The 19,268-nt window shown below is 56.9% G+C and overlaps 1 protein-coding gene across 18 annotated transcripts; it reads left to right on the forward strand.

The window, feature by feature from the left end:
* The first annotated feature begins 501 nt into the window (after positions 1-501).
* SLC25A29 (solute carrier family 25 member 29) lies at positions 502-15,978 on the forward strand. Of its 18 annotated transcripts, none has more exons than XM_055288197.2 (5): positions 504-828; positions 7,597-7,755; positions 7,885-7,928; positions 13,713-13,796; positions 14,058-15,978. In XM_055288197.2, the coding sequence occupies exons 2-5, from the start codon at positions 7,683-7,685 to the stop codon at positions 14,805-14,807; spliced, it is 951 nt and encodes a 316-aa protein (XP_055144172.1). In that variant the 5' UTR covers positions 504-828; positions 7,597-7,682; the 3' UTR covers positions 14,808-15,978. The 18 variants fall into 18 exon arrangements, with proteins under 18 accessions (XP_055144173.1, XP_055144172.1, XP_063500003.1 ...); XM_063643933.1 differs by lacking the exon at positions 7,597-7,755 and adding an exon at positions 11,399-12,399 and having other exon boundaries at positions 7,885-11,278; XM_055288204.2 differs by lacking the exon at positions 7,597-7,755 and adding an exon at positions 11,399-12,181 and having other exon boundaries at positions 7,885-11,278.
* The last annotated feature ends 3,290 nt before the right edge of the window (positions 15,979-19,268 follow it).

Raw genomic sequence — 19,268 nt, forward strand, 5'->3', positions numbered from 1 at the left:
GGCCAGGACGCCGGAAGCCCCGGAGGCCACCGCCGCCGCGGGCGCGCAGGCGGGACGGGCGGAGGCTCCCCAGAGGCGATTCCCGCTCGCGGAGTTTCACAACTAGCGGCGTCCCAGCCTGCGGGCCTCGGAACGTCCCGGCGCTCCACGGCCGTTATCGCGGCAGGGTCCGCACGGCACAGGCGAAGGCGCTGAGGTTCTGCGGCGGCGCTGGGCTCCGAACCCCGAACCCAGGGTCCGGTTCCCGGCCCGGTCCAGAACAGAGCCACCCCGCGTACTCCCGGGGTCCTCTGCCCAAACCTGCCGCCCCGCGCGTCCCCTCCCGCCGGACCTGCGCACCCAGCGCGCTCTTTGTCTGAGGCGCCCCCGCGCCCCGCCCGCGCGCCCACCACGTCCCCCGCGCCCCGCCCTCCCGCGCATGCCCGGCCAATGAGGCGCGGCGGCGAAACGCAGTGCCCGGGGTGTTGTCCGCGCCGTGCCCGCCCATTGGCCTCGCTCGGCGCCCCCGCCCGGGCGCTGCCGGCAGGCACGAGGGGTGGGGCGCGCGGCCCGAGGTGAGGGACCGCGGGCAGGAGGGGATCCAGTGAGTCCGCCGCCGCCGAGGGACCAGCGCGGGCCTCACCGCTGCCGCCGTCCCCACGATCCCTGACCGCGCCTGCCCAGGCTCCGCGCCAGGAGGGGCGGCCAGACCCAGCCCCGGCACCGCGAGCTCGGGGACCCCGACGGCGCCCAGCCCGGCAAGGGGCCTCAGGGGGAGGACGAGGAGGAAAGGCGGCCTCGCCGGGGACCCGGCCATGGCGCTGGACTTCTTGGCTGGATGCGCGGGGGGTAAGGAGGCGGCGGGCCGGGCCGGGGCAAGGCGTCCGGGGAGGGAGGTCGGCCCACCAGCACGCCCTGGCCTCGCGGCTTACCGCTAGCGGGGGTCGCCGCGCCTGCGAATGGGGACCACAGTTCTCTTGCCTCGGGCGGCTCTCGTGGGCGTAAATTGACTTCTGGCCCGGGCTGTCCGCGAGGGCAGGTGTCTTTATTCTCTCTGGGCACGCTCGGACGGGAGGTCTGGGGCGCCGGGGCAGCACCGTGGCTAGGCGGAGGCCAGGACTGCCGTGAGGATGCCCCACTGCCCCCCGCGCTGAGGTCTCGGGCTCATCTCCCTCCCCTCCCCCATCCCCATCCGTTGCGCACTGGGAGCAGGGTCCCCTCCCCCGGCCGTATATTTCGGGGCTGACTCCACCCGGTCCCGCGCAGCTGTCCAGCGGGATTGGGGCTACGGGGCCGACTCCCTACTCGGCTGGCCTTGGAGGGTACTGAACCGCTCTGGCTCCGAGTCACGCCTTGGAACGCCGCCCCTTCCTACGCGGTTTTGTGAGCTGTTGGGGGCAGAAGGGGGGTGGTGAGTGGGTCGGGCGAGCCGGTGTGGGGCACCTTCTCCGAGGCGCAGTCGCGGCTCTGGGGTTCCTCCCATGCAGTTGTCCTCGGGAGGGCCCGGGCGGGCGTGCAGTCCAGGCTCTCCCGTGCCCCGACCGTGGGCATCGGGCACGGCCTTCCCTGTTGGGCCTCTGGCTTCTCTGCTTTTACCTTGAGGGTTAATTTATTCACCAGGATTCATTGGGAGGCTAGGTTAGATATCGGGGGCGGGGGAGGGTGGTTGGCGGCGGGAGTTGCAGAGAGGGCCGGCCGGTTATCCCTGTTTGGTCCCACTTTTCTCCCAGCACCTGCCCTTGTTCTCCGCTCTTCATCTACTTGGGTTTGGCTCGAGTAAACCCTCAGCTCCCGGCTAGCGCTGAGAGCCCTGGCGGAAGAGTGGCTAGCGGTCGCCTTAAGTATTTAAACCTGTGGCGTCGGAGCCTGCTTCTTGGGCGAGGGACTCGTTGAAAAGGGAGTGTGTTGGGGAGGTGATGTGCGCTGAAGGGAATTAGAACTTCTCGGTCGGTTACCTAGTCGGAAGCTGCGGGGCGCAAAGCCCAGAGTTTGCTGCTAATCGCTGGGGGGTTTGTCCCTAGCGCTGGGTGCCTTGGAGACAGAGGGGGCGTGTCCTCTGCGGATTCCATTCTCACCTTCCCCTCCCGCTTGTGATTTCGCTGTTTGCTCCACCCTTGCTCCCCACCGACTACCAGCTCCAGCAGGTGGGGGTGAGGGGCTGTCCCCAGGCCAACACCTCCTTCCAGCCTTTGAGGAGTGGGGATTCTTTCCCCGGATGGTCAGAGTTCCTTCTGCAGTGGCTCTACCGTCGGTGCTGCTCTCCTGGAAACACCGGGGTTTGGGGCAGGAACACTTCCCCTGAAGGCAGGCCTGCTTGGCGCCTCCCGGCACATCTGTGGTCTCCTCTGCACTTCGCTCGCGCAGGCCTTCTTGCCTGGAATGTCCTTCGCTGTCCATCCTCATAGGCCCACCTGGGAGAGATTATATCCATGCCCCCTGCCCCAGGTTTGTGGGTCAAGGACTGGCACTGTCTGGTGCTGTAGCACTGGGGCACAGGCCACCCCCCTGCCCCCAGGCCCTGCTTTTCGTGCAACCCCCAGGCACATAATGGCCACCCAGCTAAGGCTCTGCAAGCGTAAGCCTGAGCCTCCCAGGTGGACAAGGACAGAAGTCACCTGGGGGCTCACTCCTGGTCTCATCGGAGAAACCTTGGCCCAGAGAGGTGGGGGTACTAGAGCAAAGTCACACCATGTGCTCCTCTGATGGCCAGAGGATGCAGTCCTCTCTCCCCCTTCCTCTAGGGTGCTGGGGTGGGCCCTCAGGACAGTGAACTGACTGTGTCCCACGCTCCAGGTCCCTGGCACAGCTGGGGTCACACTGACAGCCTGCCCAGAGGCACCCCACCTTGGGACCTGTACCCCAGCAGCCCCTGCCTGGCTCTTTCTTGGGGTGCCCCCAACCTACAGGCTCAGGGCAGATAATGCCAGTGCTTCTCCTTGGTGGCTGGGGAGGGGGACTGTCCACTCCCTACTATTCGCCTAGTGTGGGTCACGCGTTTTAACTTCTCAGGGAGGCGGGGCCAGCATCTTGACTGACAGCATCCTTGGGGCCTTGCATGGTGGAAGGTTTGGAATGCCTCCCCCTCTCCCCTACTGAGGGATAACCCAAATCTTGAGTCCACATAGACACTGGGCTCTGGATGGACAGAAACAGGCACAGAGAGAAAAGCTCAGCCAGGGGGTGGGAGAACCCGGGAGGAGAGGTAAACCCCGAGAGGGAGGGGTGCCTCTTTCTACCACCTCTGCTACCAGCCATCCCCAGGACAGTGGTTCCTCCCCACCCCGCCCAGCCCTGAGGACTGTTGGGTGGGGATTGCCCCCGGAGCCTAGCTTAGGGAGGACAGTAGACGGTGGCTTTGGAGTTGGGAGACAGGGTTCTGCTTCTGCTGGTGTGACTGGAGGCCTCCTCGTGCACTCAGGAAGGTGGTGAGGAGGCTCCTCCAATGGAGGCCAGCCCCACAGCCCACGCTGTTCCTGAGGATGGGTTCTTTGGGGTGAAGGAGACCAAGCCCCTCGCCGACGGGTGCTGAAACAAGTCAGAAGAGAAAGTGGGAACCAGTGCCTCTCCTGGGAGACTTGAGTGGGGCCTCCCACCAGAGGCAAGTGGCGTAAGGGTCTTCCTGCCCTCTCCCTCCCTTGCCCTGTTGCTGTTGCTGTCACCTGGGCAGGTCTGGGGCCAGAGGCGTGACCATGCACCCACAGGAAGGGGATCACACAGCTGGACCTAGCTTCAGGCGACATGGAGGGGCTTCGAGGGGCCGCCCGCTGGAGGGAGAAGTAAAGTCCAGTGGCACATCCTAGGCAAGTGTTCAGTTTCCAAAACCCAGGGAAATCCAGAAACTTCCCAAGAAAAGAGGTTCTAGAACTAGGATTTTCAGATTTAGAAAATTAAAAAGCTGAAGTGGAAAAGAGGATGGATTTCCTGTTTCCAGGATACAAAGGCCTCCCAGAAAACTAGAAACCCAAATGGAAGTCACGAAAGAAAAGGTAGGCTTGGTGGTTGCTTCTTCATCCACCTGTGAATGTTAGAGGCTCTGGAAGAAGAAGGAACAGGTCTGGAGATGATTAATATGATGAATAAATAATAGTGGAAATTTTCCCTGATCAGAAGAGGGCATGAGTCTGCACAGTGAAAGTGTTGGTAGAGCTCCAGGCAGGGTTACTTTAAAGAAAAAGACACACCCTTGGCATCTCCTGGTGACATTCTTGAAATCCACAGATAAAATCTCAGCGACCTCCCCCAGAATAAATAAATCATTGACAAAGGAGAAAAAAAAAAAAACATTGGCAGCAGATTTCTCATCTGCAGCACTGAAAGCCAGAGGACCAAGGCTGGCCTGGGCCCAGGATTCTCCACCAGAGTGTTCATACTGTTCCCCAGCCAGATTAAGAAATAGATTTTGAGCCAGGTTTGGTGACTTACACCTGTAATCCCAGCAATTTGGGAGGCCGAGATGGGTGGATCACGAGGTCAAGAGATTGAGACCCTCCTGGCCAACATGGTGAAACCCCATCTCTAAAAATACAAAAATTAACTGGGTGTGGTGGTGCGCACCTGTAGTCCCAGCTACACAGGAGGCTGAGGCAGGAGAATCACCTAAACCCAGGAGACAGAGATTGCAGTGAGCCGAGATCGCACCATTGCACTCCAGCGTTGGTGACAGAGCAAGACTATCTCAAAAAAAAAAAAAAAGAAATAGATTTTGGGCTGAGCTTGGTGGCTCAAGCCTGTAATCCCAGCACTTTGGGAGGCTGAGGCAGGTGGCTCACTTGAGGTCAGGAGTTCAAGACCAGCCTGGCCAACATGGCGAAACCCCGCCTCTACTAAAAATACAAAAATTAGCCGGGCGTGGTGGCAGGAGCCTGTAGTTCCAGCTGTTTGGGAGGCTGAAACACAAAAATCACTTGAACCTGGGAGGTGGAGGTTTCAGTGAACCGAGATCGCACCATTGCATTCCAGCCTGGGTGACAGAGTGAGACTCTGTCTCAAAAAAAAAGAAAGAAAAAAAAAGAAAGGGTCTAATGAAATGGCAGTTGATGAGTAGAGACCCCAAGATGGAAAGAGAGGGAATCATTGTGCATTGAGTCTCACGGTCTCTAGGAAAATGTCAGTGGAAGGTGGCAGGGATGGGAGCCTTCTTCAGGTAGCTCTGACTGGGGTGGGTGGGGCAGAAGGAGGCAGAGAGAGTTGTGGGGGAGGCGGTGCTTACCCTGTTTCTATATAATGATTAGACGTATTAGAAGCAGGAAGTGATGGGCGCGGTGGCTCACACCTGTAATCCCAGCACTTTGGGCCACCGAGGCGGGTGGATCACGAGGTCAGGAGATCGAGACCATCCTGACTAACATGGTGAAACCCCGTCTCTACTAAATATACAAAAAATTAGTCGGGTATGGTGGCGGGTGCCTGTATTCCCATCTACTTGGGAGGCTGAGGCAGGAGAATGGCGTGAACCCGGGAGGCGGAGCTTGCAGTGAGCCAAGATAGCACCACTGCACTCCAGCCTGGGCAACAGAGCGAGACTCCATCTCAAAAAATAAATAAATAAAAAGAAGCAGGAAGTAACCCTTTGCTGAAATTACAAATGAACAATTAGAAAGGAAATAAATAGCTGGGCGTGGTGGCTCACACCTGTAATCCCAGCACTTTGGGAGGCTGAGGCAGGTAGATCAATGAGGTCATGAGTTTTAGACCAGCCTGGCCAACATGGCGAAACCGCTTCTCTACTAAAAATACAAAAATTAGCTGGGTGTGGTGGGGAGGGCCTGTAGTCCTGCTGAGGCAAGAGAATAACTTGAACCCGGGAGGCAGAGGTTGCAGTGAGCTGAGATCACACCACTGCACTCCAGCCTGAGTGACAGAGCAAGACTCAAAAAAAGAAAGGGAATAAATAGTAATTTTTCCCAAACCATCAAAAATATGCAAAAGGGAGTAAAATAAACCATTTACATAAAATAAAGTGGCATAAAAATGGCAGATCCCTCAGTTGTTCTAGCAAAATCAGACTGCTTTAGACTGGGTTAGAAAACAAAATCCAGTTATAGTTGCTTACAACAAACATCTAAAAACAAGTTAGTAAGAAAAGGTTCAAAACTACACATTGGGCACAGTGGCTCACGTCTGTAATCCCAGCACTTTGGGAGGCTTGGGTTTTTTTGAACCCAGGAGTTTGCGTTTTCTTGAACCCAGCCTGGGCAGCATGGCAAGACCCGTCTCTGCCAAAATTACAAAAATTAGCTGTGTGTGGTATCTCATGCCTGTTGTCCCAGCTACTTGGGAGGCTAAGGCAGGAGGGTCGCTTGAGCCCAGGAGGTGGAGGTTGCAGTGAGCCAGGATTATGCCACTGCACTCCAGTTTGGGTAACAGAGTGAGATCTTGTCTCAAAAAACAAAAACACCAAAATTACAAGTTGGACAAAACCATACCAGTCACATGTAACCAAAGAGAAAGCAGAATTGGCAAAGTTAAAGTTAGTATCAAGTGGGTATTAGGGTCCAAAGTTTTTTTTTTTTTTTTTTTTTGAAACAGAGTCTCGCTCTGTGGGTCACTGGAGTGCAGTAGTGCGATCTCAGCTCACTGCAACCTCTGCCTCCTGGGTTCAAGCAATTCTTCCACCTCAGCCTCCTGAGTAGCTGGAACTACAGGCACCTACCACCACACCCGGCTAATTTTTGTATTTTTAGTAGAGACGGAGTTTCACCATGTTGGCCAGGCTGGTTTTGAACTCCTGACCTCAAGTGATCCGCCCACCTTGGCCTCTCTAAGTGCTGGGATTACAGGCGTGAGTCACCACACTTGTCCAGGTCCAAAGTATTAAAGGATGGAGAGGACGTTAGGTAAAGATACAAAGTTCAATTTATGGAGATGCATAGTAACTGCCACAGGCATTAAGTGGAAGAGTAAGAATGGGTTGTAATGTTCGTTTTTTACTCAGCAGATGCCAGCTGTGTTAATTATACATAAACATTACTGGCAGTAAAGGGAGAGCTTGAACAGATGTCCACGTGAAACTCCAGGAGAGGAACATGGGAGTCAGAGTCAGTTACCTGACCTCACTGAGCCTGTTTCTCCTGTGAAATGGGTAATGAGGCTGCCTTACTCACAGTGGTGGCAAGACTCAGAGATGGTTACCACCTGCACAGCGTTTAGGACTCTTGAGAAGTGTTTGTGAGCCATTTTGGCGGGGTGAACCTTTGTCCTTCAAGAGGGGCTGGATTTTTGGCAGGACCTGAAACAATAACCAAGGATGACCCCACAGTCACAAGCTGTCTCCCTGGGCTCAAGGTGGCTCCCACTCAGGGAAGGGGACGGAGGTGTCAGCCAGTGCATCAGGACCTGGGGTCGTCACTCCCAAGGGGCCATTACCCTGTTCGGTCTCCATGGCCACCCTGGGGGAGGGAGGTAAACCTTTACAGGTAAGGAGAGTGAGGCCCAGAGACAGAGTCATTTGGGAGCATGCCAGGCTGATGAGCGGCAGGGGGAAAATTCAAATCTGGGGAGGGTCTGACTCCAAAGTCCAACATCCCTGGAGCCTCCTGCCTATGTCAGGTGTTTGGATTAGTGGGACATCCCAGAAATAGTGTGTGCAGCCTCCCAGGGGACAACTTCTGCTGTCAGCCACCCAGACCAGTCATCTGTGGAGAGCAGCAGCCCGCAGATGAGACACCAGCGCTGAGTGGGACAGATGCTGGCTTGGCCTTGTGATGTCACATGCGTACCCCCACACTGGACGTGAGGATTCCAGGGGCTCATGGGATCTGCCTGCTGCACCCGCAGGTGCTTGGCCAATGTCCTTTCCCTGGCAGCAGCTCCTGCCAGTCTTCCTTGTCAGAACCCCCTCCTGCCCAGCACTCTGCACTGCGTTTCTGAGGTATGTGGGTCACAAGTCCCCCTCTCCTCCTCCAGGTGTGGCAGGCGTGCTTGTGGGACACCCGTTTGACACAGTCAAGGTGAGTCTCATCGCTGTTTTTTTTCCTCGGCGCATACATTGGAGAGAGGCTCACAGGGTTGGGGTGGCTGGAAGCCTGTTTCCGTGTACAGCCCCAGGTGGGCAGCTGCTTTTACACCAGGCCGGGTTGAACCTTCCTCGCTGCTTTGTCCTGGCATCTCCCAGCTGGGGCTGATCCACAAGCTGGGTTCGTGGCCAAGTCCATCCTGAGCTTGGCCAGCTGGGACCGAGGTGCTGAGGTTTTCTCCCACCCAGAGCAAGGGGCACCCACATCGTTCCCATGCAGAATTCCCCCAAACAGTTCCTTGAAAGAAAGAAAAGCTCAGAGAGAAAATACAAAAAAAAAAAAAAAAAACTCGTATCTCCCATGAACATGATCTTCACCGAGTGGTGATCGTCCTTACAGAGAATCCGAATGATGGTTTCCCACGTGCCAGAGGCCTGAGGAAGGGCCCTGTTAGCCGGTTCCTTGATAACACCCCACACCTCCATGAACCGGACTTCCAGGTTCTCAGACCCCCCAGAACAGAAACCAAGGAAATCTATGTCCTCCAGCTGGAAATTCTCAAATAAATCCCCACCCTCCACTTGTGGTTGGGCTGTATGTCCTGAAAGTAGCCCAGTGGGGCCCTTCTTCGCCCTTTTCCCTGGGCCCCAGGGCAAGCTGTGAGTGGCGCTCACCAGACCAGCCTTGTGCTTGTTGGCAGCGCTACATGTGGCCCCTCTTCCCACTGAGGGAAGGCACAGCTGACGGCAAGGCAGAATGTGCACCCTGAGCTAGGTTTGAGGGAGGCTTCTGGTCTCCTTTTCTAGTGAGCCCAGGTGTGTGTTGGCAGAGACAGTGACTTACCATAGGGCTGAGTTGCATCCAGCACAAGAGTGAGGGCCCGGCCTTATGCATTGGCTGTGACCTTAAAAAGCTCTGTCCCTGGGCCTTGTGCAGGTCCGGGTCCCTCTGCCAGCCGGTTTTCTGCATGACCTTGGGCAAGTCCCTGTATCTTTGGGCTCAAACGTTGTCATCGTGCCAGTGCTCAACAGCATAATTTATGTTGGATTAAATGCTAGCTCTGAAAAGCACAACTCTTCTATCCACTGTGGGCCAATTTGGGGAGGAGGCTGAAGGGCCAGGCTTTCTTGGCAGGCAGTGGCCCCACGTTTGCTGCACCTGCCTGCCGAGAGTGAGGCTGTGCAGAGCCTGCCCACACAGCCCCCGGCCCCAGCCATGCCCACGCGCTGCCTAGCCAGGCCACCCGTGAAGCCTCCCCCAGGCCAGAGCAGCCCAGGACAGCCTGGTAGTGTCCACGTTGCACTGTGTTTATATCTCGTGGTCATGTGTTGTGAATGCCTCTTGCAGCCAAGAAGAGCTTCACATTCACTTCCTCTTTCCAGCTCCATGGAGGCCTGGGCTCTCTGAGCTATGAATCGGCCAGACCTGCTGGGCTCCTGCCTGGCCCCCTCAGGCAGCCCCTGGCAGGCCTGGGAGTACTTTCTTTTTTTTTTTTTTTTTTTTGAGACAGAGTCTCACTCAGTCACCCAGGCTGGAGTGCAATGGCGCGGTCTCGGCTCACTGCAAGCTCCGCCTCCCGGGTTCACGCCATTCTCCTGCCTCGGCCTCCCAAGTAGCTGGGACTACAGGCGCCTGCCACCACACCCGGCTAATTTTTTGTACTTTTTTTTAGTAGAGACAGGGTTTCACCGTGTTAGCCAGGATGGTCTCGATCTCCTGACCTTGTGATCTGCCCGCCTCGGCCTCCCAAAGTGCTGGGATTACAGGCGTGAGCCACCACGCCCGGCCAGGCCTGGGAGCACTTTCGTCGTGGTGCTCCGCCGTCCTGAACCACTGAGCCCGCCAGCAGCACCCCTGAAGTGACGCAGGGACGGGAGTTTCTCCAGCCCGTGAGGTTTTACTCCCCAGACCCTCCTTCCCCACGTCTGGAGGGTGGTCTTTGAGAAGATCTATATGTGATCCTTTTTTTTTTTTTTTTTTTTTTTGCCACTGTCGCTCCAGCAGTATCACATCTGGACATACCTACCTTAAAAAGCTGAACTTTTTTTCTTTGAGACGGAGTCTGTGTCTGTCACTCAGGCTGGAGTGCAGTGGCGCGACCTTGGCTCACTGCAACTTCTTCCTCCTGGGTTCAAGTGATTCTCCTGCTTCAGTTCCCGCCCCCCAACCCCCCCGGGTAGCTGGGATTACAGGCACGTGCCACCACGCCTGGCTACTGTTTGTTTTTAGTTGGGATCCAGCACATATAGAAAGTGCATACATCCGGCCGGGCGAGTGGCTCACGCCTGTAATCCCAGCACTTCTGGAGGCCGAGGCAGGTGGATCCCAAGGTCAGGAGATCAAGACCATCCTGGCTAACACAGTGAAACTCTGTCTCTACTAAACATACAAAAAATTAGCCGGGCGTGGTGGTGGGTGCCTGCAGTCCCAGCTACTCGGAAGGCTGAGGCAGGAGAATGGCGTGAACCCGGGAGGCGGAGCTTGTAGTAAGCCAAGATCGCATAACTACACTCCAGCCTGGGCAACAGAATGAGACTCCGTCTCAAAAAAAAAAAAAAGAAAGAAAGTGCACACATCCTAGGTGTACAAGTCATTGCAAAACACATGCGTGGGGAGCTGCCACCCAGGAGAAACAGAACATGGCCAGCCCTCTGGGAGTCTTCCCTCCTGCTCCTATCAACTCCTCCCTCCCCTTCTTCTGAGGCTTCCACTGGCCTAACTTCCTCCTTGTTTTTGAGACATGGTCTTGCTCTGTCACCCCAGGTGGAGTGCAATGGTGCAATCATAGCCCACTGCAGCCTTGATTTCCCAGGCTCAAGCAATCCTCCCACCGCAGCCTCTCAAGTAGCTGAAACTACAGGCACACACCACCGTGCCTAGCTCATTTTTTTTTTAAGTTATTAGTAGAGATGGGGTCTTGATATGTTGCCCAGCTGGTCTGAAACTCCTGGGCTCAAGTGATCCTCCTGCCCTGGCCTCCTGAAGTGCTGGGATGACAGGCCTGGCCCACTGTCCTCACTTCCAACACCACGGGTCCCTTTTGCCTGGTTGAATATAACTGCAGCTGTACCCTAGAATCATCAGGGGCCACCCGAGTCTGTGTCAGTCCGTACTGTCACATGGCCACAGACTATCTCATGGCTGGGACAGTCACAGTTTATTCCCCCAGGCCCTTGGGACTGAAATAATCCAAGATCTGGATCTCCTCTATAGCGCCCAGAACCACAGCCACCGTCCTGAAGCACACGGCCTTCACATGTGTTTCTGCATGAAGGGAGTTTTCTGTCCTGCTTCCTTGGACACAACAATAATCAGGGAGCAGTCGTCTTGACCTGTGATGAGGGGTGACCTGCCATCCCTGGGCATGGGATGGGGAGGGTGGGTGGGGGCTGGCTGTGGGGGCTCCGCGCCTGGATGTCATGTTGAAATTTTGTTGCTTTAACCGCCTTTACTTTCTGAGCTAGGGGCTGTCTCCATCCATAGCAAAAGTGTAACTTTGTTGTAGATGGGCGTAAGCCTCACCCTGGAGAGCGCTAGTAAGTACAGACCAGGTGAACCCGACCCCAGCCTGGACCCCACCCTGTCATGCCCATCTCCCCTACCCCAGAGTTCCCTCTGTAGCAGGGGACAGGGAGGGTGTGAGGCAAGCCTGGGCTCAGCACAGGTCCTGGGGTGGGGGCTCGGACTGGTCAAAAACAATCAGCCCCCTCTGGATTGGGGGTCCTCATGTGGGGGTCTCTCGGCCCTATGGGGAGCTGGGAGCTTCCTAAACTTGTGTCCAAATGACTAGTTTCTCAGGGGTGGGTCCGTTCCCATCAATCCTCAAAGGAGAGCCTGGCACCCCAAGATTTTAAGAGCCTGAGCTGTAGAGGAGAAGACTTGGGACACTGGGCCACAGTTCCTCTCCCAGAAAGCGAGGGCTCGTCACAGACTGCGGGGTACTGAGGGGTCAGAAACAAAGTGGGGAGAGGCCTCTGCCCACGTTGGTGGGACAAGCTGAGTTGACCTAAGCCTGACATTCCCCAGCCGGCTGGACTTGGGCATTCACCAGTGTCTGTGACCTGCAAAGACTTCACAACACTACCCAGGTGGCATTGAGTATCCAACCTGGGAAGGGACAGCTCCATGTCACATCAGTTGTACTCACACAGGCCTCTTAGTGCCAGTGTTGGGGCTGCAGGAGGAACAGAGAGATCCCCCCAGAGACCCCAGAACATTGAAGGGAAAGCAGCAAACCTCACATCAAGGTGCTGGCCAAGAACTGGGCCTCCAGGGTGGGAGGGGTGCTTCGGGCCAATCTTGAAGCATTGGCTTCCAGCTGTTGAGGTCCTGGGGGTGCTGAGATGGTACTTGTTTCCTAACAAAACATTTTTTGTGAGTGCATTCACCAACAGGGGGCCCACCTATTCTGGTGGAGAGAATTGGAAAAGGTTCCAGAATCTGGGCAGAAGCCTGGCTCTTCCCGGTGAGGGCTCTCCCTTGCCAGCACTCCCTCCCGCCCTCACTCTGACCAACACAGCTGCTCATGTCCCTGGAGAGGACAGCTTTGGCCAAGTTGTTAAACATCTCTGAGCCTCAGTCTTCCCATCTTGGAAATGGGGGCAGTTGTCCCAATGCCGAGATAATTGAGTGTGAAGCCCTCCCCTGTCCCATGCTGCCTAGTACCGAAGGCTGTGGCCCTGGCTGTAAGAATGATCATTTCTGAGTCAGACCTAGGGAACCAGCCCCTGAGAATGTGACTTGACCTAGTTTACTCCCACCCCCCGCTCTGCAACTCTGAGCCTCCTATTGAGCGATAAGCTCATAGGCAACAAAGAGTGCTTTGACATGGAAGAGGTTCTGGGCCACTGGGCTGGGAGGCGGCGGGGCCTGACCAGCGTCCCAGGCCCCAGAGCTGCTGACGTGGGTCCCCAAGGAGGTTGTTGGCTGTTCTCTTGCCACCACTCTATTATAAACTCATAACTGCTGTTCTCACGAGAGGCTACTGGCAGAGACCAGGCAGGAGCTCCTGGAGCCAAGGTCATTGCTTTTGTTTTTATTTATTTATTGAGACGGAGTGTTCCTTTCTCGCCCAGGCTGGAGTGCAGTGGCATGACGTCACTGCATCCTCTGCCTCACGGGTTCAAGCAATTCTCCCACCTCAGCCTCCTGAGTAGCTGGGATTACAGGCGTATGCCACCACGCTAGGCTAATTTTTTTTTACAGACACGATTTTGCCATGTTGGCCAGGCTGGTCTTGAACTCCTGACCTCAAGTGATCCACCCACCTCGGCCTCCCAAAGTGTTGGGATTACAGGCGTGAGCCACTGCACCTGGCCAGGCTTATCACTTTTTGTGCCTATTGCCTCGAAGCCAGTCTCTGATGGGACATTAGGGCAGGGGCCCTTCAGCCTAGTCTGGGACATGGGCCGCTCACTCAGCAGTATGACAAGCATCACCTGGAGAACAGGCCGGTCTCAGGAGGCCGTTCATGCCCCACCGGTAATGCACTGTGCAGCCATAGTGTACACAAGAGGCTTAACCTCAACTGGTCTGAGATCTTGGGGACCCCCTACCCTGTCTCCAGCAGCCTGTCCCTGTAGCTGTTTGCCTACTGGCACCCCATCCTGAGAAGGCATAGATACCTGGCCCGCCCTGCCCTGGAATTACAAAAGTCTTAGACTGTGCCTGAGTGCCCGGCCTCCTTGGGAGACCCTCCCAGGCAGCCCGAGCGCCAGACCCGGGAGCTGGGTGCTCTGGCCCTGCCTGCCTGCCTCTCACTGGACCCTCTCCTTCCAGGTGCGGCTTCAGGTCCAGAGCATGGAGAAGCCTCAGTACCGTGGGACGTTGCACTGCTTCAAGTCCATCATCAAGCAAGAGAGCGTGAGTGGCCTGGGCTGGTGGGGCTCGGGAGGCACAGGATGGGGAACTAGCTTCCGGGCTGCCACCACCCCAGACCAGAGAGCCAGGAAGGAAGGTGTCAGGACGGCCAGGAGGCCAATCAGGACCTAGGTTCTAACGAAATTCTGCTTGGTCCTCAGGAGCCCCTGGGGTGGGCTGGGGCTGCCATCCCCCAACCCCCTTCCGCGTGGAGGGCCCGGGAGGTGCGCGTTGCCGGCTCTGATGGCGTCTCTGTCCCCGCAGGTGCTGGGCCTGTACAAGGGACTGGGGTCACCACTCATGGGGCTCACCTTCATCAACGCGCTGGTGTTCGGGGTGCAGGGCAACACCCTTCGAGCTCTGGGCCACGACTCGCCGCTCAACCAGTTCCTGGCAGGTGCGGCGGCGGGCGCCATCCAGTGCGTCATCTGCTGCCCCATGGAGCTCGCCAAGACGCGGCTGCAGCTGCAGGACGCGGGCCTAGCGCGCACCTACAAGGGCTCGCTGGACTGCCTCGTGCAGATCTACGGGCACGAGGGTCTGCGTGGCGTCAACCGGGGCATGGTGTCCACGCTGCTGCGTGAGACGCCCAGCTTCGGCGTCTACTTCCTCACCTATGACGCTCTCACGCGGGCGCTGAGCTGCGAGCCGGGCGACCGTCTGCTGGTGCCCAAGCTGCTGTTGGCGGGCGGTACGTCGGGCATCATGTCCTGGCTCTCGACCTACCCTGTGGACGTGGTCAAGTCGCGGCTGCAGGCGGACGGACTGCGGGGCGCCCCGCGCTACCGCGGCATCCTGGACTGCGTGCACCAGAGCTACCGCGCCGAGGGCTGGCGCGTCTTCACGCGGGGGCTGGCGTCCACGCTGCTGCGCGCCTTCCCCGTCAACGCTGCCACCTTCGCCACCGTCACCGTGGTGCTCACCTATGCGCGCGGCGAGGAGGCCGGGCCCGAGGGCGAGGCTGTGCCCGCTTCCCCTGCGGGGCCTTCCCTGGCGCAGCCCTCCAGCCTGTGACGCTCACCCCGCCCTCCTTCCCCAGGGCTCCTTCTCAGAAACCCGGGACATAAATTGGCCCCTGAGTCGATTGCCCTGCTTCCTGCTCGGATGCTGGGGGCTGTGGAGTCTATCAGACTTGGGCTGAATTTTGCTGATAAGCTGGGTAGTTTTGGCCAAGAACTTCTTGCCTCAGTATTCTCATCTGTGAAATAAGGACCCTCATACCCACACTGTAGAGTCACGAAGGTCAGAGATTATTCCCAGCGGCAGCCGGCACCTGGCCTGGCCGAGGCCATTGCACCATTATCCTGGAAACTGAGGCAGACACTCCAGCCCCTTTTCCGGATCCTGGCCACGCCATTGTGCTCCTGCCCTGCAGGCTGGCTCCCGGGGGTCTCTGATGGCCAACCAAGGGGCCACCCAGGGACCTGCACTCCACACATCCTCCACCCGGGAGGGTGATGGGCCACCCCTCTGGTCTGTGTTAGGGACAGGAAAACTTGGTGTGCCTCCTGGTGTCACAGAACTGGATCCTCTGCATACCCCAGCTTCTCCACATGCCACTGCTAGGGGTACCCCAGCTGCTGCCACTCCTGCTGGAGGGTGAACTGGGGACCCTGCACCCTCCGGGAAGCCATGGAGTCTGTTGGAGGCAACATATCAGCCTACGGGACTAGGGTGGGGAGCAAACAGCCCAGCTGTGGAGGTCTCGACAGTTCAAGTGTGATGCAGCTGTGGCAAGGAGAAAAGGAGAAATCCTTCCACCTCTGGGCCTCAGGCTGCCTGTCCATAAAATGGGGACATGGCCAGCTGATGGACAGCTGAGTCTCTGGCCCACCTACCACCGCCAGCCAGGATCCCCCAAGGTGTGCAGAGGGCTTAGCAGAGAACAGTATGGGACCCCCCCCACCAGGGCTGGAACACCTCCAGCCACAAAGAAGCCAAAGGTCAGTCCCTCTGCTCCCCAGTAAATGGTGCCTCCCAGACATTCTCAGTGCCAGGGCTTCATCCCCGTGAAGGCACAGGGCCCGCTAGTGGGCACAGGGGTGGCTAGTTGGGGCCTGGGGCAGAAGAGTGCCGCACCAGGCGTCCTGGGGAATGTGCTCAGTGAAGATGACACTGGGCTTTACACAGCCTGGTGTCGCTGTACAGAAACTGTCAAGGGAATAAAGTGTTCTTTGTTTTTTAAGTGGCGAGGCTGCCTTTGCATATGGTGGAGGAAAGGGCTTCATTCAGCACCCTTGCCCTGGAGTCGAAGGGGCCAGCTCAGGGGTGTGTGTGCCCTCGGATCCTGACAGCAGCCTTGGCCATGTGACCTGGGCAGTTGCGGATACATCTGAGAGCCTGTTTTCTCATCTGCAAGGCAAGCTAATGAAGGGCTTGAGGATTGGAATGTAAAGCTTATGAACACGCTGGTGCAGCCTGGCCATTCAGCAGATGCCCCTCTGCTATCATCACCCCAGCAATGAGAAAGAGGCCTGTGGTGAGGGGCACTGGCGGGCGGGGCAGCAGGGGCAGGGCGTGTCCCAAAAACAGCTTCCTGGAAGAGGGGAGGTCTGAGTGGAGCTGACCATTTCAGCCACCTGGGCAACTTGGGCACAATTGTACTTAACCCAGCCTAGGAGGTCAGAGAGGGCTTCCTGGAAGAGGGCATCCTGGAGCTTTGCCAAAGGTGTGGTGCGGGGGTCTCACTGCCCACCTCACCTGCAGTTCTGTTCAGCCTCCTGGAGTCAGCCCTTGGCATCCTGAGCCTCTGCAGCCACCAGCCCTGGAGGTTCTCCCTCCCAACTGCTGAGCCAAGAAACTCTGCCCACTGACGAGGGAGAGTCCGAGAGGGGCCCCCGTTCATGTGCCTGTTTAATCCTAGTGCTAGCATGTGAAGTTGGGCTTTACAGGGAGGGAGGAAGCTGGCTGTTGACCCCTGGGGTCTCCTGGCCTCTCTCACTTCTCTTTACTCTGAAATAAACCAGGGGAAGCTCCCAGGGGTGGGGGACACACCCTGGCCATGGGCACAGAGAGGGACCCCTTCCTTAGCTCCTCCATGTCCAGCTTTGGCAGCCCCTTTGCCTCTCTAGGCCTGGGTGGCTGAACCTCAGGGCAGCTTGAGTGTGGCCTGTGGCTGTGGTCCCCATCACCCTGGATCTCTCCACACATCTGCACTCTCTGGAAAGGCCCCCATGTGACCCTTGTCAGGAACTGATTTGAGCACAAACCTTTCTCCAGCCCTGCTCACCGTGGGGCTTCTCCAGGAACCCTGCGGCTGCCTGCCCTCTGGGGACAGCACACAGGCCAGCCCTTCAGAAGTGAGGGGTGGTGTGGCAAGGAGCAAGGTTGAAGGGGTGGGGGGCTTCCAGCTCCCTCCCACTTCCCAGTTCAGCGGCCTCACATGACCAACACATCTGCTAGGCAGGGAGTGGAGTTGTTGTTTTTAATGAATTTATTTTACATTTTCTTTTCTCCCTGATTTGAACTTTTTTTTTTTTTGAGATGGAGTCTTGCTCTGTTGCCCAGGCTGGAGTGCAGTGGTGCTCTCTCAGCTCACTGCAACCTCTACCTCCCAGGTTCAAGTGATTCTCCTGCCTCAGCCTCCGAGTAACTAGGATTACAGGCGTGCGCCACCACACCTGGCTAATGTTTCTATTTTTATTAGAGACAGGGTTTCACCATGTTGACCAGGCTGGTCTCAAACTCCTGACCTCAAGTGATTCACCCACCTGAGCCTCCCAAAGTGCTGGGATTACAGGTGTGAGCCACCGAGCCCGGCCTCTGATTTGAATTTATTATTTGGAATAAGTGATATATGAAGGTGCTAAAAACTAAAAATACTACCAGAACCCAGGCTTGTGCAGTGAAGAGGAAAACCTCCTTCCACCTCCCTGGGTCCAGCCTCTCCTCCTGAGTCAAGGACAGTCTCCAGTTCCCAGAGGGCATCCAACACATTTTGGGCAAGTGCCAGCATGGAGCGGCGGAGGGACATCTGCACCCCCCACAAAGTGTGGCCGAGGTCCTGACTGTTCTGTTCTTTGCTGTCTTCCCTTGACAGTGATCCTGGAGATTGCATCCTTCACCTAGGGCTGCTGTAACAAAACACCACACACTGTGGCTAAACAATAGCCAAGTGTCCTCTGGGAGTTCTGAGGGCCACACTCCAGCTGCAGGCAGGGTTTGTTCCTTCTGGGGGCTCTGAGGGACGAACTGTTCCCTGCTTCTTCCAAGCTTCTGGGGGCGGTTGGCAATCCTTGGCTCCCTAGGCTCACAAGCGCATCACTCCGATCGCTGCCACCATCTCTTGCTGCCTTCTGTGTGTCTGTGTCTCCATGTCTTCTCTTTGTATAAGGGCACCAGTCATATGGGATTAAGGGCCCACCCTACTCTAGTATGACCTCATCTTAACTAAAAACATCTGCAGAGACCAGGTTCTAAATCAGGCCAGATTCAGTTGCCTGGAGTTAGTACTTGAACGGATCTTTTTGGGGCCACAATCCAACCCTCAACAGGGCTCTGTATCAGTGTGTTTGAACTGTCCTCCTTCCTGCTGACAGCTGCATGGCATATTTCATTGGATAAACTTTGCTTGATTTGCTTTTCCAGTCAGGTTTGGGAGAGTAACTGGGGGACACGTCTGAGTGGAGTCCTAGAGGAAGAGCAGCAGCAGACGGGGCCGCAGAGACCACTAGGCTGTAGCTGGAAGGGCACATGTAGCCAAGGTCTCGAGGTGGAAGGGGTCGGTGGGGGCTGGGGAGGGGGTGAGGCAGGGCCTGGAGGACAGCAGGGCCAGACGTTTGAGAGGGCCACCAGGGTGGGTCACATGGCAGTGCCTTGGGGACAGTGGCAGATTCTCCTAAGTGCCAACTGCTCTTGAAATCTCAACTTGATCTGGGCTTCAGTATGTCCAATCAAAACACCTTCCCAAACTGTCTTTTTTTTTTTTAATAGAGTTTCACTCTTGTCGCCCAGGCTGGAGTGCAATGGCACAATCTTGGCTCACTGCAACCGCCACCTCCCAGGTTCAAGTGATTCTCCTGCCTCAGCCTCCTGAGTATCTGGGATTACAGGCGCAGCAAACACGCCCTGCTAATTTTTTGTATTTTTAGTAGAGATGGGGTTTCACCATGTTGTCCAGGATGGTCTCAAACTCCTGACCTCAGGTGATCCGCCCGCCTCGGCCTCCCAAAGTGCTGAGATTACAGGCGTGAGCCACCGCGCCCAGCCCCTAGACTGTCTTGCGGCTGGAGCTGGCCATATGTCTGACAGCTTCGGAGAAAGCTGTGAAACAGGTAAAACACACTGTGGCACACCCCTTGACCTCTGATCTCTGACCTTGCTCTCTGCTTCCCACTGAAAAGGGAATAGGATGCCTGGAGGTGCAGTGGGAGAGACCACGGCCGTGAGCCACCGAGCCAGCCTGGCCTTGGAAGGCTGGTCACATCCCTCTCATTCAGCACACTGTTCCTGTCATTTGCAGCCAAATGCACCACC

This window comes from Symphalangus syndactylus, chromosome 8 (genome assembly GCF_028878055.3).
Source record: "Symphalangus syndactylus isolate Jambi chromosome 8, NHGRI_mSymSyn1-v2.1_pri, whole genome shotgun sequence".
Classification (NCBI taxonomy): Eukaryota; Metazoa; Chordata; class Mammalia; order Primates; family Hylobatidae; genus Symphalangus; species Symphalangus syndactylus.